The 26,657-nt window shown below is 43.1% G+C and overlaps 1 protein-coding gene across 3 annotated transcripts; it reads left to right on the forward strand.

Annotated features, from left to right (window-relative positions):
* Window positions 1–571: 571 nt before the first annotated feature.
* On the forward strand, window positions 572–24,327 carry LOC139415349 (leucine-rich repeat and fibronectin type-III domain-containing protein 5-like). Of its 3 annotated transcripts, XM_071163422.1 has the most exons (8): window positions 634–736; window positions 818–916; window positions 6,722–6,855; window positions 9,532–10,448; window positions 10,767–10,941; window positions 14,861–15,200; window positions 21,958–22,258; window positions 22,394–24,327. In XM_071163422.1, the coding sequence occupies exons 4-8, from the start codon at window positions 9,558–9,560 to the stop codon at window positions 23,153–23,155; spliced, it is 2,469 nt and encodes an 822-aa protein (XP_071019523.1). In that variant the 5' UTR covers window positions 634–736; window positions 818–916; window positions 6,722–6,855; window positions 9,532–9,557; the 3' UTR covers window positions 23,156–24,327. The 3 variants fall into 3 exon arrangements, with proteins under 3 accessions (XP_071019522.1, XP_071019523.1, XP_071019524.1); XM_071163421.1 differs by lacking the exon at window positions 6,722–6,855 and having other exon boundaries at window positions 572–736; XM_071163423.1 differs by lacking the exons at window positions 634–736; window positions 818–916; window positions 6,722–6,855 and adding an exon at window positions 3,412–3,998.
* Window positions 24,328–26,657: the final 2,330 nt, after the last annotated feature.

Consider the following 26,657-nt stretch of genomic DNA (forward strand, 5'->3'; position numbering starts at 1 on the left):
ACCCAGGACACCGAGCCATGCTAAATAATTTTCCCTTGCAATTAGTGCCCGCCCAAGCTCTGTTACATGTCTTTCATTGGTGCAAAATCGAGTCCATCATTTCACCTTATGCATTATTTTATTATCCAACAGAGCCTAAAGTATCATATGAGAGCTGGTCTTTTTTCGGAACATACATTAAATTAAGTAAATTGAACTTTATAGAATAAGGTAGAATACATTATAATAGTATTAGAATAGACCATAGTCAATAAGTCACAACATTACTTTATTCCTGATTCCACTTTTTATAATGTGACAGACACTTTTTACATTGGCCTTGGTCTGAGTTTTTATGCTATAATTAAGTTACCTATTTCTATACCTAACATGTTATATTTAGGCGTGAGCAAAGTAATTTGACCCAATGGAAAACTGTGGCTGAGCTACGTTAGCTTCTTTCCTTACAGCTAGGTTGAAGATGACATAAACACTTTCAACCTAGCTTGACATGTGACCGTTTCTATGATACCACACACACACACACACACACACACACACACACACACACACACACACACACACACACACACACACACACACACACACACACACACACACACACACACACACACACACACACACACACACACACACACACACACACACACACACAGGCAACATGGCATTCCTTCACTGGAGTTGCTGCCAGGCCTTGACAAAATGGATAGGATCCTTAGGATATCCACATTATACAGTGAGTGAGCTATCACATTGTTTTATGAAGTTACTCATTTCTTTACAATGCCAAATAACTTTTCCATTTTCTTTTTGCTAGCCTAACATTAGTGCACAGCAGTCCACTTTGCTGATGGCGACTAGTCAACGACTCTGTCTTTATCCACCCCAGGCCTGTTCACTGAGAACCTCATCACAGGTAAAAAGCTGATTTATGTAAATTACCACTATCTGTCAAGATTAGGAATCACAGACTTTGAGGATATGAAGGTAAAGGGAAATTAAGCTGAGAAGCTTTCAGATTCTAAGCCTGCATTGGATACTTATAGCAATTTCAGTAGAGTGATGTTGATTGAAAAGGTCTGAATGTAAAGTAGAAATAGGCTAGACTACAGTAATCTCTAAAATGTCCTGGAAGCGCCACCAGGATTGTTCCAACCCAAATAAGAAAACATTGGGCAATCTTCCCATCTCGGTGGTTGGCTAATTATTCAAGATGGGTCGCACAACATGATATATCATACACAACCAAATGCAGACAATCAGATTCAGCACTGAGAATAATTCATATTTCATAGGCCAACTAACGAGGGTAGCATCTAAACTGGACCCTGGGTTTATATTTCTAATGTGCATGGTCATATCATAATTTATAGCCTTTTATTAAGTTAGGGTTATACCTACATGTCAGGTGGCAGCCGATGACCCTCTCCGCAGACCGGAGTTTGCCCTTGGAGGGAGGAGTGGTTTAGTTGTGTATGACGAAGCAATAACGTTCCAATCAATTACAGATGTTGATGTTGACGTTGATTGTAACGACAGGGGTTTTGTGATGAAATTGGTGTTGTGGAGAGTGTATGAATGTTTTTCTGATTCTTTCATTTGTAATATCATAGTGATTGAGGAGTAACACCAGGTTCAGCGCAGGGTTTAGGACTATGACCCTGTAGTTATTATACTACCACATGTGCCAATAGGATCCAGACCTCCTGGCATAGTATGCATAACAGATACATATCCTTAGCCAAGGGCCCAAGGCTATGTTCCACTTATTCTCGTTTTTTTTTTTCAAAAAATATGTTCTACTCCGCTAGCCAGCACTTCGCCTAACCAGGCTTGCGTTTCTTCCATCTCCAGATTGACCACTTATTCATGGTCCAATAGAGTAGGAAGGTTTGATTGGAGAATATTAATACTCCATTGGTCCATGAACAAGTGGGACACAGTTGCCTTGTCACAATGTCCTTTATTGATTAACTAGGTAATGAAAGCTACAACATCAGGATGTCATTTTCTGCATTCTAAAGAATATATTAGACACATGAAAACTGCAAAGGCTCCTGGAATCACCATAGATTTCTTCGTTCCAACACCTTGGGCATACATTGTCTCTATTGATCTCAACCCTGCCTGTATACAGTGGCTGAATGAGGCTATATATTGATTCACAGTAGAACTCCTCAGTGCAATGCTGTAGTAGATGAAACCCAACACCTTGTGAATTATGAGGAGCTGGGCTAAGAGGCAGGAAGGGCTTTGTTTTGAGGACCAAAACAGCGAGTCTGATGGTATTTCCTGTTAAGAGAATGCATTTAGAGAACACACATGGCCTTTGTCAACGTGAAGAAGTGCAGAATAAGATCAGAAGATGACATGACCTACAGGTCATCTTCGGGCACGTCACAAAACCGTGTAAGCCTGCGGGGCTAAAACCTAGACATATTTAGGTCTCAAGCAAGGTTGTGATTTTAATCTTTATTTAACAAGTCAGTTAAGAACAAATTCTTAATTTCAATGATGGCCTAGGGAATGGGTTAACTGCCTGTTCAAGGGCAGAACAACAGATTTGTGCCTTGTCAGCTCAGGGATTTGTGCCTTGTCAGCTCAGGGATTTGAACCTGCAACCTTTCGGTTACTAGTCCAACGCTCTAACCACTAGGCTACCCTGCCACCCCGTGAGTCACCGAACCACCTCCATTACATAACCACAGCAGCCTTTGGCTAGCCCTGTGCTTTAGCCTGAGGAGTGGGTGCCAAAGACAGGGCAGAGAGTACCAAGATGGTTACAGCCAACCTGCCATTTTATTGTGACCTCATCGAATGCAGAAGTAGTCATGTTGGTACCCAACTACCTGGGCATCTCTTGAAAGCTTTTGAAATTAGCATATGGTAATCTTTCAGTTTGCCAATAGATCATACACATTTTAAGGCTATTATTTCACCACATGTTCAAAAGCCTATACATTTTTGGTTATTTGTGTGCTTGCTTGTTTGCAGAGGTGCCTGATCAATTCTTAAATTGTGTTTGTATGTCACTGCATCAAATCATTGAGCTTAATTGACTTAATGATTGCTTATAAATGTGTTCAGCTCATAATCATTGTGATGATAAATGAATAACATCATGGTGATTAATAAAGTATTTCCATATAGCCTACTATAGGGACACTGCATTGTCAGATGTGAAGCTGAGTTCATACAGCCTACTAATTTAAATAATCAGTATACAGGTGCAAGATTGTGCTGGGAGGCATTGCAACTGTCTGTCTGTCTGTGGATGAATGCACAAATGGCCCTAGTGCTGGGGGGCGCCCTCGATTACCATTCCAAGCACAGCAGTGCACCTCTGGTCACCCGCGAAATTGAGCTGGCTCGCTGGCGGGTAAAGGTTGATAGTATAGTCCACGACTTGTGTGACGCCCGGACCGGAGGACAGAGGGGATCTAGCGGGGTGTCAGTCTGACTAGGTTGCTTTGAGCCCGCATGTCACCTGCGGACCTGCTGAGAAAAAGCGATGCGAACATCTGACTTCTACGCGATCCGAATGCAGCACCAGCAGTCAGTAGACAGCGCCGTATCGCTACAAAGGCGTTTTCTCTGCTATTAAACGGTTCATGCCGTCCGAGTGTGGTGTAGCTGGAAAGCTGTAGACTCAAAGCGATAGCGGGACCTCATCCTCCTGCAGTTTTCTTTTAGATAGCCAACACCAAGCGAGCATTTCCCACGTAGATACACCGGGGGAAGTAAGTAAGGCGTTGGAATGTTGCTTTCTATGGTCATGGATTTCTTGAAGGGCATCGCTGGTTTCGAAGGCCATTCTCACAGACTATATTAGGATCCAGCGCACATTTTTGGGAGACCTGAGTCGGCTCAAGGAACCACCATTTACATTACACAGAATTCTGTCAAAATGTTTTGGCGCTCATAACAGCATTTGCTGAAGAATTTACGCGGTAGGCCTACTACCCCAGATTGAACAGGGTTGATGCTCCGTCTTCAAGGTAAACTTTAAGCAATATTTGTATAGCCTTAAATGCATTGCATTGCTGTTGAACTCTTTTGGGTAATCGGCTTTGAAGAAATTGCATGGGGAGCAGCAGTACGGTTTTTACTGCAATTAGGCTCCCATCCTCATTGCCTCACGGCGGGGTATCTGAAAAGGTGAGGAATCTCCTAAAGACAGCTGTCATGCGCCTAGATCTTTGAAAAGCTAGGCTATAACACCGCAAGGTCAAAAAAAAATCCCATCAGATGATGAGCAAAGCAGTCAGATTACAAATTGTATTTATAGAACCCCCGTGCTTGCATGCTGAGGTTTTTTGTCTAGTTGAAACTGAAAATCATGTAATGTACCAATTATCGTCTTGTCCACTTACAGATGCATGGTGGATCACATCAAATTGAATTAAGATGCGAAATGACTGCGCTTGTGCTCGGCATTATATGGGTTCTTGTCAGTCCAACCAAAATAACTTGCAGAGTGGTAAGAGAGAATGAAATATGACCACAAACAAAATATTAGCCATAAACAGCCCTTACTGGAATGCAAATGAGTCATTCACTTGTTATCTTGTTTAATAAAACAGCCTGGATTGAGTAACCCAATGAAAGATTGGACAAGGTACAGTTCAATACGGATGCATGTTGATACAGTTCTCTGAAATGCGAATATGTGGCCCTAATAACTTATCAACCTGTTTCATCTTTTTATGTCTGGTGTTGGTTATCATCTATTTGATTATTCATGGTAGCCTGAGGCACCATTGTAACTGCCACACCAAAGCACCCTGCAGGCCTGATTATAATGCTTCTGTTTGCTGACTGCTCGGAAGGCTACAACGCTCTCTGATCACAACATTCCATATCACGCCGAAAACATTCATCCTAGCCTTTCCATTGAAGGCAATGCTTATGTCTTTCACCAACATGATTCATAGTCTAAAATGAGAGGGCTGTGTAGTATAGTTCCTTCCACCACCAACGCATCCAAGGAGCTGTGGCTTGGGCTACAGTAGAGTGAGCACATCGACCTAATTTACATTGCTTACCTCACAGTAGCCTTGCTGAATGCACAGCATATTCAGTAAAAAAGTGGGCCTATTGATTAGTCGGCTCATAGGATTGGATGTATTTGCCAGGAGAAACAATCTATTCCATCTAAAGGGTGAAAAACAACAGATGCATTTTTGGATCTTCACGCCAAAAGGGAAAAGGAGGGTTCACACCAAAAAAAGAAGACTCTAAAAGCACTGAAGACAATTCTATTGATAGAGAGGGGCCTGTTCACTCAGCTTGCTACGACGTCCCTCTTCATTCTGAAACTGAACCCGTGCCACCTCAGACCCCACAGTTCTTTGGGATCCCCTCGACTGGAGAACGTAGCTGGCAGCTCATTACATCCACGGTTTAGGTCACCTCAGCCATGTTACCTACGGTACCTATCTAATATCAATGGGAAGGAAAGGAAAGGATTGAAGTATTATTTTATGCCTCTGTGTAGATCGATCTGACGGTGTGTGTGTGTGTGTGTGAGCGAGAAAGAGAAAGAGAGAAAGAGAAAGAGAAAGAAGGAGAGAAATAGAGAGAGAGCTATAAGATCAGTTGGATTCAGTCACCCCATTCATTAGGCCACGCTAAATGTAATTTACCTTTTCCTCCATAATTCGGACCTCATCAAAGTATGACCCCAATGGCAAACAAAACACCAGATGTTATTTATGGACCTGCCGTAGTAGCATTGGAATCCAATAGGCCATTGAAAACTGTGGGACAATAGTACCGGCTCAACGCAGTATTCGGTTGTCTGAGAATGAACCTTTAAATACATGCCATCCCAAAGTGAGGTTTTGGTGTTGCCATGGTATCAAGGATGTCACCCTAGACCTAGCACATCGCATTGGCAGACACTGATGTAAATTGGTATTCCAACAAACACACACTCTCTGTCTCACACACCCACCCACACATACTCTTTCTCTGACTCGCTCTCGCATGTGCAAACACACACACACGCATGCGCACGCACACACACAGACACACACACACACACACACACACACACACACACACACACACACACACACACACACACACACACACACACACACACACACACACACACACACACACACACACACACACATAGGCTGATGGTGTGTTCAGGACATACTTAAACCATTCAACAGCAATTTTTCAGTTTAATTAAGGAATGTTTTGAATCAAACACTAACTCATTTCATGTGGTGAACAATTCCCTCCAGGTCAACAAATCAGAAAGTGTTTATATCAGCATGAGGGTATCTGTAATGCTACCAAGCCCCTAATGTGTTTCTCCTTATAAAATATGAAATATCAGTTTCGTACCACAACCTCAATACATGTACTGAAAGCATTTTCCTTCCGATGGAGAATGCAGTATCTAGCTGTGTCTCTGCAGTACCTAGGTGAAACAGGGCCACTATGCAGAAGTTTCATCTGTAGGCATGACAAGCATTTGCTCTCTCTCTCTCTCTCTCTCTCTCTCTCTCTCTCTCTCTCTCTCTCTCTCTCTCTCTCTCTCTCTCTCTCTCTCTCTCTCTCTCTCTCTCTCTCTCTCTCTCTCTCTCTCTCTCTCTCTCTCTCTCTCTCTCTCTCTCTCTCTCTCTCTCTCTCTCTCTCTCTCTCTCTCTCTCTCTCTCTCTCTCTCTCTCTCTCTCTCTCTCTCTCTCTCCCTCCCCCCCCCCAGATCCAAGCCCAGGGCCCAGCAGCAATGTGATGATGCAGTAGAGGCTTTCTCTATATGAGGCCCAGCATACGTTAGACCATCTGAAAACAGATCCCTCATGACCCAACTGGCCCAGCTGCCTGCCTGCTGCAGAAGTGTGTTTATGTGTGTGTGTGTGAGAGAGAGAGAGAGAGAGAGAGAGAGAGAGTGTGTGTGTAGGATGCTGTATAAGGCTTTTCTGGATGATCGCTGCCCCAGGGAGAGCATAGATATCCTCCACTAAAACAGTAGTATGCCTCTGCTGCTGCCATTGCGCTTGAGTGTCACTGTAAAGGTTGATGTCTACCAAGCTGCTTTCTATTAGGAATAATCCACCCATGTGTGTGTGTGTGAGTGTGTGCATTTGTGTGTGTGTGTCTGAAAGTGTTCTCTATATTATCTAAGGTTTGACATTCTAAGGTTGAGTAAAGCATTGATTAAATCATTGATTGATTATCTAGTTATTTGTTCATCTAGGGGATGAATGTGACCTGCTATGCAAATGGCTGTGTAGAAACCCCACCGTAATTAAATGCAAATTAGGGAGACAGGCGCCGACATGTATTTCCTGCTGCTCATCATGTCTTGGCGACGGGGTTGTACTTTTGTCCTCACAAAACGAATTTCGCAGTGATAACCGTCTCAACCATTCTCTTCACGTTTGGCTGAGTTATCACCGGCGAAAAAAGCCCCATCTCTACGGAGTGAATCAATATCGCGTCTCCATTGCCATTTGAGTCGGGAAGGAGCAGGCCCTTTCTGCCTCATTGCACATCCAGAGGCTGTGCCATCCGGAGCAAAGCAGAAGGCTGGTTGACACGCACGCATAAACACACACTCACACGCATACTAACTCGCGATCTCTCTTTCACACACAGAAAAGCACACACACCTACACACATGCAAACCCACCTACACACGCAACCACTATCACAAAAACAGACAAACACATAACCCCTCAACACACACACACACACACACACACACACACGCACACACGCACACACACACACACATTCTCCCATTACACATTCTCTCTCTCTCACACCCACACACCACCAGCCGTCTTTCCTCAGTTCGGGTCACGATCTGGCAGTCGTTCGCCATGCTTAAGGAGTGTCATAACTTGTCCATTTAACAATTACACCACAGTCCATTTGTCATCGACTTACTTCGGCCCTCACTGCTAGGGCTACCACTCCCCTCTCACCAGCACCAGCCAGTCAACACGGGACCGAGAGTCAACACATTTCTATAACTGTTACTCAGTCGTGGTTAAAAACGTCCTGTAAAACAAGGGCATAAACCTGTTCTCCAAGAAAAGTGGGATTTTTATGTAGCGTGGCGTTCATTGAAATGTCAGACCAGGGAGACAGTGTGTGCTCTTGCTCTCTCTAAAATGATATCACTGTGTTCCCGTTTTTATTGTCGGGCCGCACACTCCTAGGCGGCAACCTTTTCCCTTTAGTCGTCAGGCCGGGATGTGTTTTACAGCTGTCGGATGACAGGTGTTGTCACTATGTTCCCGCCAGGCCTCAGTCTCCGTTAGTCTCCGTTCCCCCATGGCAGTTTGTCACTCATGTTCCATCTGCAGAATCCTTCCGTCCCTGACACATTCAGAGAATTTCGAGACATTCTTCAAATTCCTCACACTATTTTGACAGTTAAGGTTATCGTTTTACAGATTCTATATTAAAAGCTTGCAGGTGGAAAAAGCTTTTGAAGGTGTACAGAGAGCTTCCAGGCTTTTAGTCGGCTAAAAACGCATTCATACTGACACATTTATTCAAGACGCAGAGATATAACCTCAGTTATTTAAAACATTTTTTTTTATTCAACCAGGCAAGTCAGTTCAGAATCAATTCTTATTTACAATGACAGCTTACCAGGGAACAGTAGGTTAACCGCCCATGTTCAGGTTGCAGAACAGATTTTTACCGTGTCCTCTCAGGGATTCAAGCCAGCAACCTTGCGGCCCAACGCTCTAGCCACTAGGCTACCTGCCACCCGAGGACCAAAGAAAAACCAATGATGACAAAGCAGGTAAAACATTCTGTCTCCTAAAGGTTAGGCTTTTGAGTTGTGCTGTTGTTGTGAGATCTTTAGGCGTTGGACATTGCACCTTCCTCTCGTAATCAAGAACCATGAGACACGCATGGTAGATTCATGTTTACTGTACATGTAGCCAATAAGAATGAGTTATATAACTCATTATGAGCAGGTGTAGTTAGGCGAACTCTCTCTGCACTCCAGCTGCAGTATCCCCCGCTACTCACTAGACTACCCGCGGAGCTCTTTTTCTAAGGTCTAAGGATTCAGAGTAGAATGCTTTGCTGTCTCTGGCATTGTTTTTGTTTGGGTGTATGATTGTTTTGTTCTGTTTTGTCTGAACCCCAGGAAGAGTAGCTCTGGATAAAGTAACAGCTAATGGAAATCCAAATACAATTCTGTCTCTCTCGTCTCTACTTCGTTGTTTTTGTGTGGGTGTATATGATTGCTTTGTTTTGTGATTTGAGTGGACCCCAGGATCCAGGAAGAGTAGCTGTACCCAAATGAACAAATACAATCTTTTCTCTCCAGTCTCTACTCCAGCGTACGCAGCCATCCTATCAGGAGAAAAAAAAACAGACCTTAGATCAGTCTGGTGAAACTTCATCTAACTGCATGTAATTAATATCCTTTCTATGTTGTCTCCTATTTAGGCGGAAATTACCTTAGATCAGTGTCTTGGGGTTATCTCTATCCAACTCCACGTAGGATATTACAATTCTTTCTCTCTCTTATCTGGCCAGGTGTGTTTGCCTGACTGGAAAGCCTGATGGAGACCCTGCTAGTTTACCTGATGGTCGTTGGCATGGCTGTAAAGGCCCACAAGGTCCAGCTGTGCCCAAAACGCTGTGTCTGCCAGATGCTCAACCCCAACCTGGCAACCCTCTGCGACAAGAAGGGCCTCCTCTTCGTCCCGCCAAACATCGACCGGCACACCGTCGAGATGCGTCTGGGCGACAACTTCGTCACGAGCATCAAACAGCGGGACTTTGCCAACATGACCAAGCTTCAGGACCTGACGTTGTCTCGGAACACCATCGGTTCCATCTCGCCTCACGCCTTTAAAGATCTGGAGAACCTCAGGGCCTTGCACTTGGACAGCAACCGTCTGACGAGGCTCACCAACGACACCTTCAGTGGGATGTCCAAACTTCACCATCTCATTCTTAACAACAACCAACTAATTCATATCCACATTGGGGCCTTCAATGATCTCACGGCTCTAGAGGAGTTAGATCTGTCCTACAACAACTTGGAAAGCACCCCCTGGGTGGCCATCCAGAGAATGACCAGCCTCCACACCCTGGGCTTGGACCACAACATGCTTAGCTACATCCCTATAGGAACCTTCTCCGGCCTGCAGAAGCTCAAACGGCTTGACGTCACCTCCAACAAGCTCCAGAAGCTTCCGCCAGACCCTGTGTTCCAGCGGGCTGGGGTTCTGGCCACGTCAGGAAGCATGGGCCCGTCGTCATTCGCGTTGAGTTTTGGGGGGAACCCACTGAGGTGTAACTGTGAGCTGCTGTGGCTGAGGAGGCTGAGGCGGGAGGATGATCTGGAAACGTGTGCAGCTCCGCAGCACCTGGCTGGACGGTACTTCTGGACCGTGTCTGAAGAAGAGTTCCTCTGTGAGCCACCTCTCATCACCAGACACTCTCAGGTAAGGCTGAGATGATAATAAAATAATTTGTCAATAGGATTGCAATAATCCACTGATAACAGAAGCATTATAACTGTTTTTATCATGCTATTTGACACTGACAAAAAAGTAACTATCACTGAACACACTTTTTTAATATGATAATGAATGAAATTTTGATCATCATCTCATCCCTTTCCAGAATAAACACATTTATTGCAATAATTGTCAAACATCGATTATCATGCTACTGCTAACCACGATAACTGTTCTAATCAGGATAATTCAATACTTATCACGGTAATATCGCTAACCCTACCACCATCTAACCGTTTCTAGGAGCTGCGAGCGCTGGAGGGTCAGACTGTAGCTCTGCGCTGCAAGGCCAGGGGTGACCCAGACCCCATCATCCACTGGATTGCGCCAGACGGCCGGCTCATGTCCAATTCCTCCCGGGCCGTGGTGCACAGTGACGGGACTCTGGACATCCTCATCACCACTGTGAAGGACTCAGGTGGGTGTCATTGAAACATCTGTTGTGGTCGACTATGTTGAGTGTTTCTGTTTGTATGCTCTGGTTTTTCAGTAGGCCCTGAGGTCAGCTTTTCAGACCATTTGATCTGTATCAAAATGATCCTACTATGATCCTACCTCTGCTCTCCCGTTACATTTAGTTCTCCCTTTTGTTTTAAAGGAAACAGGAGAGCTAATAAATGTTCATAGAGTTGTGAATGTTAATGAAGTTTCAACATTGAAAAACAATTATCCATACACCCATCCGCCAATATTTCACCCATTACCAGGCAAATCATTTATTTATATATTTACAGCAATGCTGGCCTATAGAGTCCATTGGGAAACCCAAATACTGAACCGTCCAATGATGGGATTTATAAATAATTGATCTTGGCTCTCGAAAAGGACTGATCTCTATAATATATAAACAACTTTTTTTAATCTGAACAACCTTTTAACTTGAGCAGAATATGGAAAAAAATATGACCTTGGCATCCTGTAACCCGAACCATAAACATATACATTTTACGTTTGTTTAAAGACTGTATTTAACACCAACTGTTCACTGTGTCCCCTAAATCAGGTAGGAACATTCCTCCGTATGATGTGGGAGTGCCCTGCAGTTAAATGCTTCTGGGGCAAAGTCACAAAATTCATTATGAATTATATGAATGTAAATATTCTATGCTTTGCGTCTGTTATGGTACTTAACTATGATAGCTCCTTGAATCTCTCAATCAATCAAAGACGATTACTGCTGCTGCTGCTGCTGCAAAAAAAGATGTTGGCTCTTAGATTGCAATCACCTCACTCTCTTCCAATTCATAAGTGAATACAGTTACTATTAGAAGCTATAACATTAGAATTATCAACAGCGAGAATAAATGGTGCTAGTCAAGGAACAATTGAGCCCTGGACAAATATCCTTGACTCTGTAAAGAATAATCTTGGCTTAAGCCCAACACATCTCGCTCTTGCTCTCTCTGTATATATATATATATATATATATATATATATACACTGTATATACACCGACTCATTCAATGGTTTATCTTTATTTTTACTATTTTCATTGTAGAATAATACTGAATACATCAAAACAATGAAATAACACATGGAATCATGTAGTAACCAAAAAAGGGATAAACATCCAAATATATTTTATATTTAAGATTATTCTTTGATGACAGCGTTGCACACTCTTGGCATTCTCTCAAGTTGGCATTCTCTCGAGTTCCCACATATGCTGAGCACTTGTTGGCTGCTTTTCCTTCACATGGTTTATTTGGGAGTGGGGGTAGGGGGTGGGGCGGGTTGGATGGAGACATGTTGGCTGGGTGGGATTAGGGGAATGGGATGGGAGCTTGGGCTGGAGGACTACTTATTTTTTTGTTTTGCTTTTTCTGTTTATACTGAATTTATTATCACTTAAACGCTGTTAATCAAATCAAATTGTATTTGTCACATACACATGTTTAGCAGATGTTATTGCGACTGTAGCGAAATGCGTGTTTTTCTAGCTCCAACAGTGCAGTAATATATAACAAGTAATATCTAACAATACACACAATCTAAAGTAAAGGAATGGAATTAAGAATATATTAATATTTGGACGAGCAATGTCAGAGCAGCACAGACTAATATAGAATAGAATAGGATAGAATACACAGTTGAAGTTGGAAGTTTACATACACCTTAGCCAAATACATTTAAACTCAGTTTTTCACAATTCCTGACATTTAATCCAAGTAAAAATTCCCTGTTTTAGGACAGTTAGGATCACCACTTAATTTTAAGAATGTGAAATGTCAGAATAATAGTAGAGAGTGTCACGTTCTGACTTTTATTTCCTTTGTTTTGTATGTATTTAGTATGGTCAGGGCGTGAGTTGGGGTGGGCAGTCTATGTTTGTTTTTCTATGATTTGGGGATTTGTATGTTTCGGCCTAGTACGGTTCTCAATCAGAGGCAGGTGTCATTAGTTGTCTCTGATTGAGAATCATACTTAGGTAGCCTGGGTTGCACTGTTTGTTTGTGGGTGATTGTCTATGCTAGTTGCTTATGTCAGCACAGGTCGCATTTATAGCTTCACGGTCGTTATTGGTTTATTGTTTTTGTATTCAGTGTTCAGTACTTTCTTTAATTGAATATTCACCATGAACACATACCACGCCGCATTTTGGTCCTCCGATCCTTCTCGCCTCTCCTCTTCAGATGAAGAGGAGGAAGACTGTGACAGAGAGAATGATTTATTTCAGCTTTTATTTCTTTCATTACATTCCCAGTGGGTCAGAAGTTTACATACAGTTTACATGCATTCAATTAGTATTTGGTAGCATTGCCTTTAAATTGTTTAACTTGGGTCAAACGTTTCAGGTAGCCTTCCACAAGCTTCCCACAATAAGTTGGCTGAATTTTGGCCCATTCCTCCTGACAGAGCTGGTGTAACTGAGTCATGTTTGTTGGCCTCCTTGCTCTCCCATGCTTTTTCAGTTCTGCCAACAAATGTTCTATAGGATTGAGGTCAGGGCTTTGTGATGGCCACACCAATACCTTGACTTTGCTGTCCTTAAGCCATTTTGCCACAACTTTGGAAGTATGCTTGGGATCATTGTCCATTTGGAAGACCCTTTGCGACCAAGCTTTAACTTCCTGACTCATGTCTTGAGATGTTGCTTCAATATATCCACATAATTGTCCTCCTCACGATGCCATCTATTTTGTGAATTGCACCAGTCCCTCCTGAAGCAAAGCACCCCCACAACATGATGCTAGCACCCCCGTGCTTCACGGTTGGGATGGTGTTCTTCGGCTTGCAAGCCTCCCCCCTTTTCCTTCAAACATATTGAGGGTCATTATGTCCAAACAGTTCTATTTTTGTTTCATCAGACCAGAGGACATTTCTCAAAAAAGTTGCTTTTTTTTATGGTGGTTTTGGCTTCTTCTTTCTTTCTTGGCTTCTTCCTTGCTGAGTGGCCTTTCAGGTTATGTCGATATAGGACTTGTTTTACTGTGGATATAGATACTTTTGTACCCGTTTCCTCCAGCATCTTTACAAGGTCCTTTGCTGTTGTTCTGGGATCGATTTGCACTTTTCGCACCAAAGTACGTTCATCTGTAGGAGACAGAACTCGTCTCCTTTCTGAGCGGTTTGACAGCTGCATGGTTCCATGGTGTTTATACTTGCGTACTATTGTTTGTACAGATGAACGTGGTACCTTCAGGCGTTTGGAAATTGCTCCCAAACCAGACTTGTGGAGGTCTACAATTTTGTTTTGAGGTTTGAGGTCTTGGCTGATTTCTTTTGATTTTCCCATGATGTCAAGCAAAGAGGCACTGAGTTTGAAGGTAGGCCTTGAAATACATCCATAGGTACACTTCCAATTGACTCAAATGATGTCAATTAGCCTATCAGAAGCTTCTTAAGCCATGACATCATTTTCTGGAATTTTCCAAGCTGTTTAAAGGCACAGTCAACTTAGTGTATGTAAACTTCTGACCCACTGGAATTGTGATACAGTGAGTTATAATTGATATAACCTGTCTGTAAACAATTGTTGGAAAAATGACTTGGGTCATGCACAAAGTAGATGTCCTAACTGACTTGCCAGAACTATAGTTTGTTAACAAGACATTTGTGGAGTGGTTGAAAAACTAGTTTTAATGACTCCAACCTAAGTGTATGTAAACTTGCGACTTCAACTGTATATACGAGATGAGTATTATGTAAAAATATGTAAACATGTAAACATGATGTTTTTCTTACTGGGTTTATTTCTTCTTTTGAGTAGCAGCCTACTGGTACATGTTTTAATAAACATATCATTTAACATGGATAATGTACCTTCAACCCCCCCTAACAAAAAATACAAATTTGGTTAAAAATAATAATAATTAAGTTCTCAATCGCTCCATCAGGCTCCTTCACCTGTGTCGCCTCCAACCCGGCCGGGGAGGCTCAACAAACTGTGGACCTGGTGATCGTCAAACTCCCACACATCACCAACAGTACTGTGAAGAAGGAACCGAACCCAGGTTCTTCTGATATCGCCACGGTAATGAAGACGGGTGGTGGTGGGGAGGGCGGAGGCATGGTGCCACTGGGAAACACGAAGACGAGCCAGGAGAAGAAGGTGGTGATCACTGAGGCAACGTCTACCTCCGTCCTGGTCAGGTTCAACTTCCAGAGGAGTATACCAGGCATCCGAATGTTCCAGATCCAATACAACGGAACCTACGATGACTCTCTGGTTTACAGGTGAGCCTTGGCTTATATAGGGACTGTTTTTTGATGAGTGATATTGATGCCTCATTTCGACTCTCAGAACCAAATGAGAACAAACAAGAACTAGGCACAATGGTCTGTTGTAGTATTCCTGATGGTGTTGAGGGGTGTTTCAGTTGTTGAAAAATGTATTCAAATGTCAAATGTGCAAAGTTTCATTGTTTGACGGGCTGTTACTCTAACCGCATTAAGTAATTCATTTACTGACATTCTTGTTCAGTGACTTAAAAAGTCACCTTGGTATAGTGTATTGCAGTACGTATACAGTACAGGGTCATTCCAGCAATTAGGTGCCTTTTGAATAACTTGGAGAAAATGTTTACATTCTGTCATGTTCAACTTAATAAAAAACATGTTTTCCCATCTCAAGAGGTAAAAAAAAAAAAAGACTATAGTAAGTGCCTATTAAGTACCAAATAAAGTAACAGTTTTGATGACTTTATCTTAAAACCTCCATAAATCTCCTTGTGACAGGGGGAGATTTGTCCTTTCTTCCTATCAAAGGAACGCAAAAGGCACTCATTTCGTGGAACGACCTTACACAAAACATGTTCACTACATGAGCAAATATATGCAGACACCTGCTCGTCGAACATCTCATTCCAAAATCATGTTGCTCCTAGACATTTCCACTTCACAATAACAGTACTTACAGTTGACCAGGGCAGCTCTAGTAGGACAGACATGTTGGAAAGGTGGCATCCTATGATGGTGCAACGTTGAAAGTCACTGAGCTATTCAGTAAGGCCATTCTACTGCCAATGTTTGTCTATGGAGATTGCATGGCTGTGAGCTCGATTTTATACACCTGTCAGCAAAAGGTGTGGCCGAATCCACTCATTTGAAGGGGTGACCACATACACTATGAAACAAAGATAAATGACATAATGAATGGTAAAAAAACTTTGGAGCTTTGGGAAAAAAGGCTAAATCAGCTCCATCATTAATTCATCACAAAACCACTAATATTGCCACCGGGGTCTGACAACTTGGATGGAAAATTACTGAGGATAATAGCAGACGATATAGCCTCTCCTATTTGCCATATATTCAATTTAAGCCTACTATAAAGTGTGTGCCCCCAGGCCTGGAAGGAAGCAAAAGTAATTTTGCTACCTAAGAATAGTAAAGCACCCTTTACTGGCTCAAATAGCCGGCCAATCACCCTGTTACCAACCCTTAGTAAACTTTTGGAAAAAATTATGTTTGGCCAGATACAATGCTATTTTACAGTAAACAAATTGACAACAGACTTTCAGCACGCTTATAGGGAAGGACATTCAACAAGCATAGCACTTACTTAAAAGATTGTGGGGGCTGACTTGAGTGCAGCTTTTGACATTACCGATCATGGTCTGCTGCTGGAAAAAGGGATGTTATGGCTTACACCCCATGCTATACTCTCGATAAAGAGTTACCTGTCTAACAAATCACAGAGGTTGTTCTTTAACGGAAGCCTTTCCAACATAATCCAGGTAGAATCAGAAATTCCCCAGGGCAGCTGTCTAGGCCCCTTACTTTTTAAAATCTTTACAAGCGTCATGTCACTCACTGACTTTGAGTCAAGCCAGTGTGTCTCTGTATGCGGATGACTCAACTAGAGGTCGACCGATTATGATTTTTCAACGCCAATACCGATACATCAGCAGATTTAAAAAAATGTTTATTTGGAATAATGACAATTACAAAAATACTGAATAAACACTTATTTTAACTTAATATAATACATCAATAAAAATCCATTTAGTCTCAAATAAATAATGAAACATGTTCAATTTGGTTTAAATAATGCAAAAACAAAGTGTTGGAGAAGTAAAAGTGCAATATGTGCCATGTAAAAAAGCTAACATTTGAGTTCCTTGCTCAGAACATGAGAATATATGAAAGTTGGTGGTCCCTTTTAACATGAGACATCAATATTCCAAGGTAAGAGGTATTAGGTTGTAGTTAATATAGTATTTATAGGACTATTTCTCTCTATACCATTTGTATTTCATGTACCTTTGACGATTGGATGTTCTTATAGGCACTATAGTATTGCCAGTGTAACAGTATAGCTTCCATCCCTCTCCTCGCCCCTACCTGGGCTCGAATCAGGAACACATCGACAACAGCCACACTCGAAGCAGCATTACCCATCGCTCCACAAAATCCGCAGCCCTTGTAGAGCAAAGGGAATAACTACTCCAAGTCTCAGAGCGAGTGACGTTTGAAACGCTATTAGCGCACACCCAGCTAACTAGCTAGCCATTTCACATCGGTTACACCAGCCATTAGGCTGATAGGCTTGAAGCCATAAACAGCGCTGTGCTTGCGAAGAGCTGCTGGCAATACGCACGAAAGTGCTGTTTGAATGAATGCTTACGAGCCTGCTGGTGTCTACCATCGCTCAGTCAGACTGCTCTATCAAATCATAGACTTAATTATAACATAATAACACACAGAAATACGAGCCTTTTGTCATTAATATGGTCGAATCCAGAAACTATAATTTTTGAAAACAAAACGTTTATTCTTTCAGTGAAATACGGAACCGTTCTGCATTTTATCTAACGGGTGGCATCCCTAAGTCTAAATATTCTTGTTACATTGCACAACCTTCAATATTATGTCATAATTACGTAAAATTCTGGCAAATTAGTTCGCAATGAGCCAGGCTGCCCAAACTGTTGCATATACCCTGACTCTGCGTGCAATGAATGCAAGAGAAATGACACAATTTCACCTGGTTAATATTGCCTGCTAACCTGGATTTCTTTTAGCTAAATATGCAGGTTTAAAAATATATACTTCTGTGTATTGATTTTAAGAAAGGCATTGGGGTTTATGGTTAGGTACAGTCGTCCAACGATTGTGCTTTTTTCGCAAATGAACTTTTGTTAAATCATCCCCCAGCGTTGCATCGATTATATGTAACGCAGGACACACTAGATAAACTAGTAATATCATCAACCATGAGTAGTTATAACTAGTGATTATGATTGATTGATTGTTTTTTATAAGATAAGTTTAATGCTAGCTAGCAATCTACCTTGGCTTCTACTGCATTCGTGTAACAGGCAGGCTCCTCGTGGAGTGCAATGAGAGGCAGGCGGTTAGAGCGTTGGACTAGTTAACTGTAAGGTTGCAAAATTGGATCCCCCGAGCTGACAATGTGAAAATTTGTCGTTCTGCCCCTGAACAAGGCAGTTAACCCACCGTTCCTAGGCCGTCATTGAAAATAAGAATATGTTCTTAACTGACTTGCCTTGTTAAATAAAGGTATAAAAATAAACACAAATATCGGCAAAATCGGCGCCCAAAAATACAGATTTCCGATTGTTATGAAAACTTGAAATCGGCCCTAATTAATCGGCCATTCCGATTAATTGATCGACCTCTAGACTCAACACTATACATCTACTACAGTGACTGAAATGACTACAACACTTAAGAAAGAGCTGCAGTTAGTTTCAGGGTGGGTGGCAAGGAATAAGTTAGTCCAAAATATTTATTAAACTAAAAGCATTGTATTTGGGACAAATCATTCACTAAACCCTAAACCTCAACTCAATTTTGCAATAAATAATGTGGAAATTGAGCAAGTTGAACTGTCATGGTCAAAACATATTGATACAACAGTACCTTAGATGGGGAGAAGTCTGTCCATAATAAAGCAGCCTTCTTAAGGCTTACCTTCTTTACATCACCATCAACAAGGACTACTGTTCAGTCGTTTAGTCTGGTGCCATAAAAAGGGACTTAGGAAAGTTGCAATTGGCTCGGAACAGGGCAGCCCGGCTGGCCCTTGGATGTACACAGAGAGCTAACATTAATAATATGCATGTCAATCTCTCCTGGCTCAAAGTGGAGGAGAAATTGACTTCATCACTACTTGTATTTAGGAGAGGTATTGACATGTTGAATGCACTGAGCTGTCTGTCTAAACTACTGGCACACAGCTCAGACACCCATGCATACCATAACAGACAGGCCACAAGAGGTCTCTTCGCAGTCCCCACGTCCAGAACAGTCTATGGGAGGTGCACAGTACTAAATAGAGACATGACTACATGGAACTCTATTCCACATCAAGTAACTGATGCAAGCAGTAAAATTAGATTTAAAAAACTGATAAAAATACACCTTATGGAACAGCGGGCACTGTGAAGCAACACATACACCTGCATGAACAAACAATAACATACGCACTATACACACACGTACACATGGATTTTGTACTGTAGATATGTGGAAGTGGTTGAGTATGGGCCTGAGGGCACACAGAGTGTTGTGAAATCTGTGAATGTGTTGTAATGTTTTTAAAATGGTATAAACTGCCTTAATTTTCCTGGACCCCAGGCTAGAGTAGCTGCTGCCTTGGCGGGTCCATAATTGATACAAATACTTTTGTATATATACAGTGGGGCAAAAAAAGTATTTAGTCAGCCACCAATTGTGCAAGTTCTCCCACTTAAAAAGATGAGAGAGGCCTGAAATTTTCATCATAGGTACACTTCAACAATGACAGACAAAATGAGAAAAAAAATCCAGAAAATCACATTGTAGGATTTGTAATGAATTGATTTGCAAATTATGGTGGAAAATAAGTTTTGGTCAATAACAAAAGTTTATCTCAATACTTTGTTATATACCCTTTGTTGGCAATGACAGAGGTCAAACGTTTTCTTGGTATTTGGTATTTTGGCCCATTCCTCCATGCAGATCTCCTCTAGAGCAGTGATGTTTTGGGGCTGTTGCTGGGCAACACAGACTTTCAACTCCCTCCAAAGATTTTCTATGGGGTTGAGATCTGGAGACTGGCTAGGCCACTCCAGGACATTTAAATGCTTCTTACGAAGCCACTCCTTCGTTGCCCGGGCGGTGTGTTTGGGATCATTGTCATGCTGAAAGACCCAGCCACGTTTCATCTTCCATGCCCTTGCTGATGGAAGGAGGTTTTCACTCAAAATCTCATGATACATGGCCCCATTCATTCTTTCCTTTACATGGATCATTCGTCCTGGTCCCTTTGCAGAAAAACAGCCCCAAAGCATGATGTTTCCACCCCCATGCTTCACAGTAGGTATGGTGTTCTTTGGATGCAACTCAGCATTCTTTGTCCTCCAAACACGACGAGTTGAGTTTTTACCAAAAAGTTATATTTTGGTTTCATCTGACCATATGACATTCTCCCAATCTTCTTCTGGATCATCCAAATGCTCTCTAGCAAACTTCAGATGGGCCTGGACATGTACTGGCTTAAGCAGGGGGACACGTCTGGCACTGCAGGATTTGAGTCCCTGGCGGCGTAGTGTGTTACTGATGGTAGGCTTTGTTACTTTGGTCCCAGCTCTCTGCAGGTCATTCACTAGGTCCCCCGTGTGGTTCTGGGATTTTTGCTCACCGTTCTTGTGATCATTTTGACCCCACGGGGTGAGATCTTGCGTGGAGCCCCAGATCAAGGGAGATTATCAGTGGTCTTGTATGTCTTCCATTTCCTAATAATTGCTCCCACAGTTGATTTCTTCAAACCAAGCTGCTTACCTATTGCAGATTCAGTCTTCCCAGCCTGGTGCAGGTCTACAATTTTGTTTCTGGTGTCCTTTTTCAGATCTTTGGTCTTGGCCATAGTGGAGTTTGGAGTGTGACTGTTTGAGGTTGTGGACAGGTGTCTTTTATACTGATAACAAGTTCAAACAGGTGCCATTAATACAGGTAACGAGTGGAGGAGAGAGGAGCCTCTTAAAGAAGAAGTTACAGGTCTGTGAGAGCCAGAAATCTTGCTTGTTTGTAGGTGACCAAATACTTATTTTCCACCATAATTTGCAAATAAATTCATTAAAAATCCTACAATGTGATTTTCTGGATTTTTTCCCCTCATTTTGTCTGTCCTATTTGAAGTGTACCTATGATGAAAATTACAGGCCTCTCTCATATTTTTAAGTGGGAGAACTTGCACAATTGGTGGCTGACTAAATACTTTTTTGCCCCACTGTAGTATACCTAATCAACAGAATCAAAATGAAATGTCAGCACTGAGCTGTAAGGAGAAGCCGAGATGAAAGAGAAACCAGAATGTTACAAAAAGCTTCTGAAGATCTTTCAGGCCCCTTCTGAGAAATGAGTCTACACAATGTCCTTTCATCCGGCAACTCTTTTCTTTCCATATTTGAAGCTTATCTTCATGATACAATGTGACGTGACCATTTAGAACACACTTTTATTCAAAGTGACTTACAGTCAACAAATACTGTACATACAGTATATTGATCGTAAGAGATCCATTTGGGAATAAAAAAATCCACAGCTCCGGGTCATTCAAGCACACAGCACCATGATCCAACAACCGAGCCATTGGATCTATTGTGACTTTCTCTTCTGAGAAATGGGTGTGCACACAATCTTTCATCTTTAATGCCTCCGACTTCTCAGTAGGGGTTTTTGTGTCTCCGGGGATTGGGTAAAAATAACTCATTTGGACAATAAAGTATTCTTTTTCCTCTTTCACCCCTTTCACTGCACATTAGCAATTCTACTTTCTTTTTTTTAACCATTGGAACCCCTGCAACCTTGTTACTCGTCCACTCGTGACAATGCTGTTTATGGCATTCTCTCATCTCTTACCATTTTCAGGCCATAGCCCTGTGCTCTTTGTTATTGCAATATAATGTACAGTATACTACAGTTGGTCTAGTATGCTCTCACCTCTTTCATTCCACGCTATCCATCTCTCTCTCTGTATTTTCAGAATGATCCCTTCGAGCAGTAAGAGTATCCTGGTGAACAACCTGGCGGCCGGTACACAGTACGACCTGTGTGTGCTGGCCATCTACGATGACCTGGTGACCTCCCTGACTGCCACGCGGGTGGTGGGGTGTGTCCGCTTCACCACCGAGCCCCAGTACCTCCGCTGCCACTTCATGCAGTCCCAGTTCTTGGGAGGGACCATCGTGGTCATCATCGGAGGGATCATCGTGGCGTCTGTCTTAGCTTTCATCATCTTCCTCATCGTGAGGTACCGAGTTTGTAAAAAAGGCGATGAGGATAAGGTAGGAGTATTGAGTGGTACTCTGTTCTTTGGGGCTACTGTCTCTGGATTATTTGTATTGTACAGATGTGATGATGAATATTGAGGTCATTTCTCCCTGGGGATGAATAAAATCTCTCTCAATCTCTTTCATAAGGCTTTGGAGATGGGTGAGATCCCATCTCTGAGCAGTGACGGTCAGCTCCAGGGCTGCGGTGTCCCCAAGGCCATGTCCAAATCTCTGTCCAAGCAGATCCTCCAGCCAGAGAAACCAGAGACGGAGGACAAGGAGTCTCTGAGGGTGGCCCTTCCTCCTCGCAAACCGGTCAAGCAGCAGCAGCAGCAACCCCCAGCCCCAACCACCACCACATCTACCAAGCCCTCCATCCCCGACTGCACTGTCTCTACTTCCTCAGCCAGCCACTCCTGGCACCCTGCCTCCCCGGTCACCCTGAGGCAAAAACGGGCCGATATCACTGTCGCCGGAGGTTTGAAACCCGGAGAAGCACGCCGAGCCGAAGGCCAGACGGATGTGGAGTTAGAGAACACAAACCGTAATAACTCGTCGGAAGCCAAAATGGCTGCCGCCTTGGCCGTACCTGTTCCTGCCCGTTCCACAAAATGGACGCCGGTCGCTAGGCGGCCGCGCCCCCCTGGAGCCTCCTCCCACCATTACATGACGGTACCAGCAGGGGGTGTGAGGGTGAACCGGCGGCACTCACTGAACGTGGACTCGTACAAGGAGCGCTGCTATGTCAGCCTGGTACAGCAGCAGCCAAAACCTGGCGGGAGTTTGTGCTCCAAACGCAGTCTGTCCATGAGTGGAGAATTGCCCACGTTGGAGAGTGCAATGGCAAACATACGCAGAGGCAGAGACAAGCTGTCCCGATCTGAGTGGCTTCTTGAAAGCACTCTATGATCTGGATTTTACTGGCTTATAGGCTCTTTGTTTTACTGGATTGGATTTGTGGCCCGTCGTGGAGCATACAATAACTTTATGCCTTGTCTTTTATCTACAAGACCCATAGATTCCTCTTGTATATCTGAAGACAAGGCAGCAAAACAGGGTTTTAAAAATGTTTCACATTTGTTTTTCTACCTAAAAAGCAAATATCCTCTCAAAGTCATCTGTATAGCGACTTCGGATATAACTTTGATGAAAGGCACAAAGAAAATGTATAAAGCAACTTCATGTACAAAAATGTTGAGTTGTGTAACATATAGGCTAACACGATACACCCGTAAGTGTTCATATAGTACTGAATGCAGTATTCTTGGAGGTCTAGCATCATTTAGAGAGAGGGTGAAAAAGGGATGGATGATCAAGCTTGTTATAACATTGCCTGTTACTTAAAGTGATTACAATAACTGTGTAGACAATGAATGGACATATTTCTTGTCGTCAGTTTTTCAGACAGTTGGTGACATGTCTCAATTAACTTGGCGGCGGCGTTTGGAGGAATTGTGAATGTGCCGAGATGTAGAACACAAGGTATCCAGGCTGTGTCCCAAATGGCGCCCGATTCTCTTATAGTGCTCAACCTTTTGACCAGGGCTCTGGTCGAAAGTAGTGCACTATATAGAGAATAGGGTGCCATTTGGTCCGCACTCCTCAGTCTAGTGACAGAGCTGGATCTTTTCATCAGGCCGCACCAGACACACAGCACAATGCAGCATTCATGGCAACCCGTCGGTGTTGATTGAGCCTAATACTGCCCTCCGGGTTGAATCGATACATTTTTATCACGTAATTACACCTAAAGACTCAAGCTCATAGGATTCCTGTCGCAACTGACTTGACAGTCTAAACCAACGCAGACAGGATGACTGGCGCGATTCCAATACGTCAACAGGTGGATGAGGCTCGATAAAGGATTGGTGGTCCATTTTCATGTTTTTTTACTATTATTAAGACATCATTTGTCATGTCAGGCCAAGAACCGTTGTAAATTGACTGGTTGGTAAAAGAGAAAACGAAAGCCACAAAACAGTAGTCTATCTGAGAAGTCGGCTCTTGATTTTGCTGTTGTTTCTGTTTGATGTTTACCAGTATAAATAAACCAATGAGAAAAATCTATCTATTGTAGAAAATACCTGTACAGTTATTGCTTGTGACATCCATTTGCCAGGTCTCTACTGTAGCTTTCTTAAGTCCTATCACATGAAATGCAACACTGAGGACACAGCAGAAGTCATTTCAGTTTCAGCTCCATTTTCCAGGCACCGTCTGACACTAACCCTTCTGAAGTCTGACAACATAACATGCAGAGGGATACCTAGCCCACATTTTGGTAGATAGAATCTATCTCAAACTACCTTCAATCTTGAGTCATGACTGACAAAATAAATATATTTTTCTCTGGCGAGCCAGCCAGGAGAATCATCTCATCTGTAATGATTTTTAAGGTTCATTATAATCTTAAAACATTTTAAATCCCCCCTCCTTCTCACTGAGAGTAGAAAGAACGGTAAAACCTCTGACAGATCCCTGCTCTCAGCTCCTGTGTTTGTTCAAAGGCAATGGGAAGCAAATGATGAAAAGAGGCCATGCTAGTCACCTGGGACTTCCCCTTTCCCTCTCCCTCCCCCTACCCGCCTGCACATCTACACTCCTAGTCAGAGAGAGCCTCGTGAGGAGGATACCAGTCAGGCACTGCCGAGAGAGAGAGAGAGAGAGAGAAAGAGGGGGGAAGAGAGAGAGAGAGAGAGAGAGAGAGAGGGGGGAAGAGAGAGAGAGAGAGATGACGCTAAAGACGGACGGTCGGTCAGTAGGAATCATGGCATCATGGGCCTTGCAGTCACAGAAACTAATCTGCAATCACAGTAATGTTTCAGTTTGTGTAGAGTGGGGTCCATTTCACTTCAATCATATGATCAGTATTTATATCTGCTGTTAGACAGTATGCGCTCTGAATCCACGGTTTTGATGTTGGATAGATGTTCTCATGTGGTCTGACTGTGGCCGAATTAGAGCTGCACCTTGAGAAAGAGACACAGCCCATTACCTTCGCTCTGAAACTCTCTGGTAAAACATAGTTGAGTATTAAACAGTAGGCTTGTTAAGATGTGCTGCACATATGTCAGACATAAATTAATTAATGTCATCCAAACAGACCGGGTCTTTTAATATTTATTTCTCTCTCATTATGCATAATTATAAACGTGTAGTGGAGGAGCCGGGTCTGGACGTCCACTCAGTCTCTTGAGGGTGCCAGAGGTGTGTGATAATAATACATGAGTTCCTGGGGAGAGAGAGAGAGAATGAGACAGAGAAAGAAGGAGAGAGCGAGAGAGAGAATGAGAAGAGGGAATAGAGAAAGGGAGAGGAGGAAAGGGAACCGTGACAGGAAGAGGGGAAGAATAGGGATTTTTGAGAAAGAGGGAGAGTGGGGAGGTAAAGAAAGCGAAGCAGAGGCCAGAAAGAGAAACACAGAGAAAGTGAGAAGGAGAGAAAAGAGCATCTGTGTAAGTCAGCCATGCAGCCTACAGCTTCTCAGCATTCACTGCACCTCTGCAGGAGTGAGGTGGGTGGGGGGGGGGTCACGGGGGGCTGCTGAGGGGAAAAAGGCTTATAATAAATCGACGGAACGGAGCAAATGGAATGGTATCAAACATGTGTTTGATGTATTTGATACCATTCTACTAATTCCGCTCCAGTCATTGCCACGAGCCTGTTCTCCCCAATTAAGTTCCCACAAACCTCCTGTGGTGGCAATGGACCAATGCCGAGTGAAGTGTGCCCTGCAGCCAAATACAGAACCACACGTTTACCCTCACACACTGCAGGGTTCCGGCCCTCCTCCCTTGTTAACCCGCATCTGCCCCTACTCCCTCCTCCTGCACCCTCTGCTCCCCACCATCCTTCCTTGATCCACTACAGGGCTCTTCTTCCTCACTGAACACCGCCCTGTCATCGAATCCTGACCTGCAATGCCCCTTAGACCCAATCGCTGTCCCGCTGAAAGACTCACCCGCCAATCATGAGTCACTGGCCCTGCCAGTCTGTCGGAGTCAGTCAAACAGCCAATCACCTCTCAGTAGGGGTTTGAACAGTCAATCATAGATCACTGGGCTTTAACCAACTGTCAGAGCAAGAGGCAAGCTGGCCAATTACTTCTCAGTGGGGGGAACTGATCCACCAATTATTTCTCACATATTCATCATACCTGTTACATTAACTACCTGCTGGTACAGGTGATGGATTGGCATACTCTTTTTGTCCCGCTGTACATGTGTTTCTCAGAATTGGTTCATAACCGCTAACATTCCGATAGAAATCTACTGGAACGATTACTGACGATACAATTATCTTTTGCTAATTGTAATTGGGACAGGGAGAGTAGCTATCCCACCAGGCCACTGATGGCAACAATTTGTGTCCAATTGCATGGTTTAAAGTGATCTTTGAGTCTGTTTCAGTG

Source organism: Oncorhynchus clarkii, chromosome 8 (genome assembly GCF_045791955.1).
Source record: "Oncorhynchus clarkii lewisi isolate Uvic-CL-2024 chromosome 8, UVic_Ocla_1.0, whole genome shotgun sequence".
Taxonomy (NCBI): Eukaryota; Metazoa; Chordata; class Actinopteri; order Salmoniformes; family Salmonidae; genus Oncorhynchus; species Oncorhynchus clarkii.